This window comes from Medicago truncatula, chromosome 3 (genome assembly GCF_003473485.1).
Source record: "Medicago truncatula cultivar Jemalong A17 chromosome 3, MtrunA17r5.0-ANR, whole genome shotgun sequence".
Classification (NCBI taxonomy): domain Eukaryota; kingdom Viridiplantae; phylum Streptophyta; class Magnoliopsida; order Fabales; family Fabaceae; genus Medicago; species Medicago truncatula.
In genome coordinates, this window is record NC_053044.1 from 44,532,476 (window position 1) to 44,543,041 (window position 10,566).

The 10,566-nt window shown below is 33.3% G+C and overlaps 2 protein-coding genes across 2 annotated transcripts; one reads left to right on the forward strand and one right to left on the reverse strand.

Annotated features, from left to right (window-relative positions):
- The first annotated feature begins 1,682 nt into the window (after positions 1-1,682).
- LOC11428179 (uncharacterized) lies at positions 1,683-3,854 on the forward strand. Its single transcript, XM_003602110.4, has 6 exons — positions 1,683-2,120; positions 2,483-2,597; positions 2,847-2,928; positions 3,235-3,286; positions 3,447-3,501; positions 3,619-3,854. Exons 1-6 carry the CDS (start codon positions 1,737-1,739, stop codon positions 3,696-3,698), a joined length of 768 nt encoding a protein of 255 aa, XP_003602158.1. The 5' UTR covers positions 1,683-1,736; the 3' UTR covers positions 3,699-3,854.
- Positions 3,855-7,484: 3,630 nt separating this feature from the next.
- On the reverse strand, positions 7,485-8,868 carry LOC11416134 (dof zinc finger protein DOF1.2). Its single transcript, XM_003602109.4, has one exon. It carries the CDS (start codon positions 8,709-8,711, stop codon positions 7,713-7,715), a length of 999 nt encoding a protein of 332 aa, XP_003602157.1. The 5' UTR covers positions 8,712-8,868; the 3' UTR covers positions 7,485-7,712.
- Between the last annotated feature and the right edge of the window lie 1,698 nt (positions 8,869-10,566).

The window sequence follows — 10,566 nt, forward strand, 5'->3', positions numbered from 1 at the left end:
TGGTGGTATAACACAAATACTAGTGTATAGAGACTCAGGTATGTTGGTGTTGCAAATTCTAAAATAATGAGTTCAATTTCTATGAGGCATTGTTCTGGTTATATAAATATGAATTCAATATTTCATTGGAATTCTTTTATTTCAAAAATAATAATTTTCTCATTTTCTTTTCCTATTATTACAACAGATGTCGCCCATTAGGCGCATAACGCTGCAGTCAAACAAACGTCTTCGCGCACAACCCCAATCTGTGCGTAGTGATCATGAAGAGCATCATAGACCTCGTGTTCCTGTAGGTGATCGCCCGACGTCTTCTTCGACGAGATCCGGTTTCAATGCCTCTGATTTCAACATACCAGATGGTGATGCTTTTTTAAGAAACTATAGTATTTTTAATGCTTCACAGGAAAATCTCCAAAACATGGGTAGAGGAGGAAGTGGATCATCAGGTGGGAGATCGGGATTAAATTTACCCCAATACTATGATGATTAGTTTGGACTATTCTCTGTGATGTGGTGGTCTTGGGAAATAGGTGGTCTTGGGAAATAGGCATTGGTTTTTTCTTGTTTTTAGACTGGTTGGTTGGTTTTTATTTTGCTGCTGTTAGAACTTTTTGTTATTCAGTTTTTTGTCTCAGCAGTGCAGCAGAAACAGGGAGCACCCAAGGACTTTGTGTGTGCTTCCCTTGTTATTTTGCTTTAGTTTTTTTGGTGATGTAACTTGCTGCTGCTGTTAGAACTTTCTTTACTTTGATAGAGTTGGTAGTTCTTATACCTTCCTAATGAAGATTTGTTGATCCAACAAAAAAAATTATTTCTTTAATTTATTTGTCTAATTAATTTTATTTCATTAGGAAGTGCTCTAAAAAAACAGTGGAAATTTAATTTATCTTTTTAATTAATTAATTAAATCGTTTTTTTTTTTATAAAAAAAAAGAGTATTACTGGCGGATTTTAAATTTTAATAATAATTGGAAGCAAAATTACTGGCGGATTTTATTGGATAGTATTATTGGTCGTAGCTTTACTGGCGGAACAAATCGGCCAGTATCATTTAGTTACTTTTCCTATATTACATTATTGGCGGATTTATTCGTCAGTAATTACTGGCCGATTATTCCGCCAGTAATTACTCAGGGAAGAATCCCTCAGTATTGTTTCCTCAAATCATCCCCCACACTACTGAGGGATTATTCCGCCAGTAACATTACTGACGCCAGTATTACTGAGGGACATCAATCCCTCAGTAATATCCATTACTGACGGATTTTGTGCATTATTGAGGGCTTATTTCCGCCAGTAATGAGCAAATTTCTTGTAGTGTTTGTTGTTTTTCTCTAAATTTTTCTTGCTAATTTATTTTTTTAGTAGTTTTATTTGTGTTATTTTATATAGTATATAGTCTTATCCCCATGGATCGAAATTTCTAAATCAGTTGTTGAAGAAGTAAAAAAAATGATAAGTTTTATGTTAAAAAACTTAATTTTTCATGTTTTAAGATGTTGACGATTTTAAAGATAACTAAAGTGTAAAACCCAATTTAGTTTTAAAAATGAAGCAAACTACTCAACTTCCAAAGCATCTATCGATACCTTTCTTGAATGGAAAATGAAAAATAGATACAAAGACCACCTAACAAGTAACTGTCTATAATTTGCTCAAAAAAAAGTAACTATCTATAATAAAAAAAATAATTGGGACAATCTTGTTGATGCTTTCAATTTCCAAATGCAACCATGTCATCATTGCCCCAATCCCAAATCTCTTTTCGATTAGAAGCTTGCACAAGCTCAAACAAGAACACCACCAATAGTACACGACCATGTATTACACGTTTATACAACAACAAAACACATTTCATCAATCTTGTTGCCAAACCAATGTTGCTACCAAACATAAAGAAGCAGTTAAAAATTGGAAAATGGAAAGTGCTTAGCAGCGACGATGGATCAGGCGATGTTGCCCCTGAATTTCTACCAGCAAGTCCTTCACCAGTGCACATTGTCCATGAATTCTACGAGGCTTTCAATAAAAAAGACACTGAAACATTGAAGCAATTGCTTTCTCCTAACTGTGTCTACCAGGATCTCCTCTTCTACACTGCCTATGAAGGCCAAGAGGTTTCGTCTTTTATTTTTTTATTTTGTTTGGTTTCAAAGAAGTAACGACGAAACTCATACATATTATATGCGGAGAAAATAAATATTGTAAGATTGAACCAACCTATCTAAAGTTCCTGCAACTTTTTACCATCTACGTTGCGGATGGTCTCATCGTTTGATTATTTCTCTATTTCTCTCCATAAAATCATGTTCATCCAATTATAAACAAATTAATTTTAAAGAAATAATAAACAAGCAAATATAAATAATGAATTTTGTGATAAAAAATTGACAACATGATACAAATTCACAACAGTGTACTTAATTTATGGAATGATTGGTTTGTGATAATTTTATTTTTTTTTTTCCTCCAATTTCAGAGCATCATAAAGTTTTGGCAAAGCGTGATGGATGCAATGGGTCCAAATATTCACGTTTTCGTGGAAGATGTCAAGGAGAGTAACCATGTTATGGTCACTGCGTTTATGCACTTAGGTTTGTAACTTTCACCCAATTCACCCCTTTTTTTCCTTTTTTTTTTTTTTTTCCATAGTTTTACAAGATAATTTTTTGGTCAAGACTTACAAATATAGAGACCAATTTAATGGTTTACTCTTGCTTCTTTAACTAAACAGCCTTTCATGACATATTTTTGCTTTAAAGCTCTGGTATATTGTTAACCGAAATGAATGTATAGCTTATTCGGACTCATACGTCTGTTTAACTTCACATAACTATTTGCAGTGTGGAAAGAAAAGAAGTTACCCTTCACAAATGGATGCAGATTCTTTACGTTTGAAGAAGTTGAAGGGAAATTTCTTATTAGGTATTATTATGATATACCAACTCTCTATGACTTTAACAACGAGTAATGATACATAGACATCCTTAGTAGCAAAACACCCTTTGACACCCACGCAAAAATCTGATATGTGGTCATGTGGACCCACACAAGCACATTTTCTCTTTCATCTCCTCTTCTCTCTTCCTAGTACATAGGGTGTATGAGAATAAAGAGTGTTTGTGTAACATTTTCCTTAACAAAATCGTGTGTTCAATGGTTAAATAAATCATAATATTCTAAACATGTTAATCTTCTATAGTAATTATTAAACGAGTGTGCATATTGCAGCAAAATAACATGCATGGAGGAATTTCCACTAAAACCTGGTGAACTAGTGCTGGTATTTTCCTACTTCAATATTTTTCTTTCTTAAATAGGTTCAGATTTATTGTTTGGAAAATTAAGGTAGAGCAAGAAAACGGCCAATTGAGATTTTTAAAAAATAGCATTTCAAATTTTTATTAGTTGCATCTAACTATTTGAGGCTTAAATCTCTGTAGAAACTTCTAAAAGGAATTGGCCAAATATTGGATAGCTATCCACTAGCAGCAGCAGGTAAATGTATATTTTGATTTGATATATACATACATTGTCCTTGCTTTTCAAGTAAATATTTACACAAGAATTTTGATACATAATTGACATGATATGAATTTAAAATTACAATTTCAGCGATGCTTGATTCCCATGCTTCAAAAGATGGGGGAAATGACATGCATTTGGATTTTGATATCTTTGGACGGAAACATTGACATACGTTGAGAATTCCCTACACCTTCAAACAATGCTAGCTGTAAATTACATGCATATTGGTTCTTTTTATAAGTAATAAAATTGTGTATTTTTATGGTCCGACATATAAGAAACATAATAATATTCTTAAATATATAATTGTTCAATTCATTTTATATTCCTATTTCTTGTATGTAGAATTTGATATTTTTCCATTCAAGAATGAGATGAAAGGAGATCAAAGATTATTGTTGGAATAAATTTTAAATTATATCACAATTATATAAAATTAACACATTGCAAAGCATTTTCTTAATGATTAATCTTTTATTTCTTGTAAAAAAAATTCGAGTAAGTATTTTGTTTACCTAAATTAAAAACAAGGCTTAAATATGTAAAAGGTCCCTGTAAGTTCGCGTGTTTTTGGTTTTCGTCCCTGTATCTTTTTTTGTTCTAAAACAAACCCTGTAAGTTGATAACTTTTTGAATTTCGTCCCTACCGTCAACTTCTGTTAAAAAAATGTCAAAGTGTCTAACAGCACATGACGTGGCAATCGTTGACATGACATTAATTGCGTACGTGGCCTTCCAGGTGATCCCTGCTATATTACAGGGACCAAATTCAAAATTGAAAAAGAATAGAGGGATGAAAATAAAAAACGTGAACTTACAAAATTTGAAATTTAAAACCCATTTCTCCATCTTCTTCCTCTCTTTGTCTCTTATCCTCTCCAATTTTCCAATTCTTCCCAAATTACACCAATTACACCATATTACACCAGCTTTGTCCTTCAGGCTCTTCCCATATTACACCAAATCAACTTTGTCCTTACAAAATTACACCAATTTTCCAATTCTTCCCAAATTACACCAATTATTAGTGTTCTTTAAACTCTAATAATTTATTTTTACTGGTTTGTTGTTCTGTGTGTGCTTTTGTTTGTAAAGAAAATGATAGCTCAGGGGAAAAAGTAGTAGCAATGGTACTTCAAACAAACTATGAGTCAAATTTGTCAAAATTTCAATCGAAGATAAAATTGGCAACAAGTAAAACAAAAACCATATGAAACAGTGGAGAGAATCAAAGTCAAGGAAGATGTGAAACTAGGTGTGGCAAGTAACACAAGAATGAATTGTCAGTTAGAAAGTGAAACTCAGTTGCTGACTAATGTAATAGGTTGATGTATACAAAATTTCTACTTCAATTTTTTAGAAGAATTGGAAAATTGGAATTGAAGTAATTTGAGGGTTATGGAGTTACAAGTTGTGTTTCACTCTAGTGGAATTTATTAATGTGGTGTGGATGTGTTGTTTAGGATTGAAAAGAATAGAGAGGGATTAAAGTAAATGTGGGTTTGATGATTTTTTGATGAATGATGAATTTAGTTTTGAAGATGAAGATTCGAGAAAGAAGAATTTTTATGAGTTAGGATTGAAGAATGATGGTTTTTCTGGGTTAAGATGGAAGAAGATGAGAAGAGGATGAATAAAATCTGTGAAAATTATAAGTCATTTTTTTCCCCGTTTAATCCCTCTTGTAATTTTCGTTTTTGAAATTGGTCCCTAAAACACAGAGAGAGATAAAGAATATGGAAACAACAAGGGTTTTAAATTTCAAATTTTGTTATTTAGGTGTTTTTAATTTCGTCCCTATGTACCTTTTTCTTTTTGGTTTTGGTCCCTGTAATATAGTCAGGGATCATCTGTCACGACACATAAGCGTTTTTTGCCACATCATCCTTTGCCATGTCAGTCGCCGTAGACAGTGAGGCGTTTTTGTAACGGAAGTTGACGGGAGGGACGAAAATCAAAAAGTTATTAACTTACAGGGGTTGTTTTAGAACAAAAAAAAGATACGGGGACGAAAACCAAAAACACGCAAACTTACAGGGACCTTTTACATATTTAAGCCTAAAAACAAATAGTAAAAGAAAACCACAATTCGATGACCGTCAAGTGTAAGCATTGAATGAAAAGTGGTTTTTGTGATGAGGACCTTCAAGAAGCTCACAGGCAATAATAGGATGTGATAATAAAATTGTTAGCTTTTATATCTTTTATAATTGAAACTTTTTTGTTATGTGGGGGCAATTTTAGTTCTTGTTAGAAGTTCATTGTGTAATTTGGGCTCATAAGTTAATTTTATTATTATAGGGGGTGTTTAACATTTAGCTTCCACACATGTAAATAGAATTTTGCACATTAATGTAATTGATATTTTATGATAATTAATAGAATTTACGTGTTACATACTTGTGTGTGAGGGGAAGAATTTTCCTCCTATAAGTTTCTTGGTTGAACCATTGTGAATGTTATCAAGGGGCTTTGCAAATCTCTTGTGGTAATTGCATTTTTTATATTATCTTCTTCATAGAAGTGGCAATCATTCACCTTTTCATCTTATAGTCTAATTTGCTTTTGTAAGTTTTCAATTTCTATCTTGAATTTTGATTTGTTTTTAGGTTAATTCTTGAAAAAGTGAATTCAATCATGGAAAAGATCCTTGTTCTTGAACTTTCATCATAGATTCACATCAAGATGAGCATCATATAAATAAGAGGACTCATATGGCCTATGATTCAAGGTCGTGCGGTGAAAATGTGGTGTTCAAACTACTTACTAGGTTGCTTTTATCCCATTGTTTGGTCATATAAACTTTGGTCAAGGTGGATATGAGCCTCTCAAGTTCTTTCCTCAATGTTAATCACTTGGAAAAAAAGGGAAATACAATTGAGGACATCATATGGTATCTCGACTAAATTCTTGTTTTATATCAACAAATAGATAAGTGATGGGTCGACCATAGGACCAAACAATCCAAGCTAAGGCTTTAGGCCTCAAAATTTTGGATCTAATATGACAAACTAGTTATATGTAGTTGCCCAACTCAGTTAATTATAATGAGAGACTCGTATCCACCTTAACCCAAGTTTGAACTTTGTAATAAGCAAATTTTTTTTTTAATCTTGTCCTATTTTTTTTTAAAGGTTTCACTATATAAAGTTTGTTTTAAGTCACCAACAATATTGGGGCGGTCCTAAAAATGTGGATGTAAGCATCGTATAAATGAGAAAACTCGTATATAATGCCTTAAAGTTTTTATGTGAAGATGTAAATATGAATCAAGCTTAGTTGAATTTTATTTAATTTGACTTAGCTCGATATGTATTGGATCAACCTGAATTTTACCTCATCTGCAACACAACCTCCACTCTCAAGCCGACAAACTCATTTGTCACGCCGACGACATCATGTCGTCATCGTCTATAGAGATGTGACGCCGACCTCTTCTTCTCCCTCACAACATCAGATATCCGCTCATGCCTATCAAATCCTCTATATCGCGACCAACTTTGCTCTAAAAAACGTAAATCTTAACTAGAAAAACAAAAGCATAAAGATCTTAAAAAAAAAAACGCAAATCTGCAACAACGAAATAAGAAAACCTAAACACACGGTGGTGGTGGTGTTAGAGAGAGGGAGGGCGAGATAGAGATAAAAAGAGAGAGAGGGGTAAGGTGAAATCACCAAAATAGCCCTAATGACACGTGGGGTGTATATTGGGGGTTTGAAAAAAGGATGTCTATGAATTCATAATGGCCACGATTGCTTTTGATACGAAGTGTAAATATGACAAATTTTGGGGGAACGTACTTAACACCAATTTTGTGAGAAGCTTGAGGTTGTCGCTATGTACGTCCCAACCATTTTCACCGTGGAAATAAACTTGTACTACTAATAATAATTTGTTTAAATTGTACAACTAGTATAAATCTTCCCAAGATTAAAGGATAGATGCAGCCGAAGCACAAAACTTTATTCGATGTATATATATCCATTAATATAAATAATTTCTATAGCTAGCATTCTATCTTTCACTTCATGATAGAATGCAGCCGTATTTAATTATCTCTCGTAATTTTTGCTCTCCTCTGTCAAATAATAAATAAGAAGAATAATACAACATATATATTAATATAAACGAAAAATATTTGACCTATATATCTGGAAAATCAGATCTAATTAACAATTGATTAAGGTCTTGAACTTGAAGAGAAGACTTCCATAGTTGAAAGATCAAAAGAATCCCAAGAATTCCAACTTTCACTTATTAAATTGACACTAGTAGTAGAATTGGAATTAATAGTACCATTCTCATTATTCAAGGGCAATGGCAATGGCATTGAGTATTCCAATTCCAACTCTCCTGGTAACTCCATTTGCATCATTGGTGGTGGTTGTTGCCATGTATAATTATTGGAAGAAGATGACATCATCATATTCATAGCATTAGAATCAGGCCATAGAACATCTTGTACCACATCTTCATCAACACCTAGAAACCCTTCAAACTGATCATATTCAATCCCACTCAAACTCAACTCATGTTCACCTCCATAATTCTGAACCTCATCAAAAGGTTTATGAGGCTGGACCACTGCATCATTCTCCGTTTCAACGCTTTCCGGTGTCGATGACAAATTGTTAATATTGTTGGAAGAAGAAGACAGTCCATTATTATTAACCTCACTCTCAATTTCCAATTCCTCATCACCATGATGAGTACTATTTGGATTTTGGTTTAAGAATTTGGCGAAAACAACAGCCATATCTATATCGCGGGAACCATTGTTTTGGTTTTGCTGATGATCTTCATCGTCAGCAGAGCCATAATTCGCGGAAAGACGGTCAGTCTGAGAATTTCTGACCGCCTTTCCACGACGGTTTTTGCGGCAGCCACCACCAACAGGAACATTCCGAAGAGAGCCACCTTTGGTCCAATAACGTCTACAACCTTTGCAAAAATACCGTGGCTGGGACAAGCTGTAATTGTTGTAGTAACAGAATTTGGTGTTTGATGAAGCGCAACGAGGACAATTAGGAGCTATTTCAATGTGTGGTTTCCACTTTGAATTTGATTTGTCCATTGAGGTTGTTGGGAATGGCATGATATTAGAATTAGGAGAAGATAACATATGTAACATTTGATCTAGCTCGCTACTACTAATATTGTTATGTCTTTGTTGGAACATTTATTTAGATAGTAGTGATATTGGGATTAATGAATTAAGGGGATCAAGAAAATTGAGCTAGTAGGAGGAAATATATTATAAAGGTGTGTGTGAGTTTGATTGATTTGAGGAATTTTGAGAGTCAAAGAGTGAGAGCATATACTAATACAATGTGTGTGTGTGTAGAGAGAGGAATATGTGTATGGAAAGCGTAGTTGTGAGTGAACGTGGGCGGTTGAAGGAGTCGTTAGAATTAAGGAAGGGTGTGTGTGTACATGTGCATATGGTTAATAATTATGTGAGTTTCAATGAGAGTTTGTGATGTTGATGTGAATTTTTCATGTTATAGTATGCTATTTCATAGGCGGGTGGAGCGTGTCTCTTTCACTCACGTGTCATTTCTTCATTGGTTAGGTTATGCTTCTCGAAGGTGATTTAAGTTTATAAGTCAAACACTTGCTTGCCCTATATTGTTATTGCTTTTATGACTCCCTAAAGAAGCTATGTTCATGCCAAATTAATTAATTGATGTTATGTTATTTTCAAACCCATTGATTATTGTTTGTTATTAAAATTTTCAGTTTGTAATGTGATGAGGCAAAAATTGAGGACTGCATTTCCAAATCCAGAGAGAAGAGTAAATTAATTAACTATGTGCATGATTTCAGTATTTTTAGGGTGATAAAAAAAGTCGGCAAGAATGTAGTGTGAGACAATGTACAGTGTCTTGGATGTAGTGAAGAGAATTGTGGTTTATGGAATAAGTTTCATTCACATTCACATTCACATAGTATATGGAAAAAAGGCTAGCGTTGCGGGTGTGGGAGCATGATCAGCACGTGATTAGGGGGATGGATATGTGGCATATCTATATTATCCCTTTTTATTCTTCTATTAATGCTAAAATCAGCAATTGAACCTAGATTTCGTTGCAATTATGTGTTTAATTTATTCAACCCCATCATGGTCAACCTATCAATTAACTTAATTTCATACTTCATTGACTGCAAAAACATGTGATGGATTTTTTTTCAAACAATACTTCACTTATCGATCATCTCCAAATTAACTTCAACCATAAATTAATTATGGCTTCATCTCTTCTTTATATTTAAGAAATAGAGAGAGTCCCCGTGAGCTTTGAGTTTAGCTTAGTTGGTAAGGACAATGCATAATATATGTAAAGTCTGAAGTTCGAAGCCCGAACACCAAAAAAAGAAAAAGAAATAGAGTTGTGTGGAATGTTGATGAGATCTTATGTGGTAAAACTAAAGGAGGAAGAATTAGAAATGACAATGTTAGAGAGAGTTGAGGTAGCACAAATAATATAAAAGATGGTAAAAATTAGACTTAAGTGGTTTCGGTATATAGAGAGAAGACTTGTTAATTATGTAGTATAAAGAGTAGATTAGATAGATGTGAGTTAAATTACTAAATGTAATAAGGGAAGACCTGGAAAAACTATAAAAGAAATTATTAAGAAGGATTTAGAGATTAATGAGTTGAATAAAGACATAATTTTGTATACAATATATTAGGATACTGTACGATTCATGGATCCAACTTTACTTAATGGAATAGAGCTTGGTTGTTGTTGTCTCAATATGTATTAGCTCGTATTATTGCACCGTGTAGACTTTTTATGTAAGAATATTAATCCTCAGGATCTAAACACAAACTTGCACATGTACTATAGTACTTATATAAATGTTCCATAAACCTGAGAAATTAAGCCATAATTCATGGTTAATTAGTACTTGTTCTACAGGTAGTTAGTACAGTACGTACGAATTTGTGTTGTTATGAAACTATAAGATACAAATAGGTAAGTAGGGAATTAATGTTTACATTAAAGGAACATAATGAGAGAGCATGG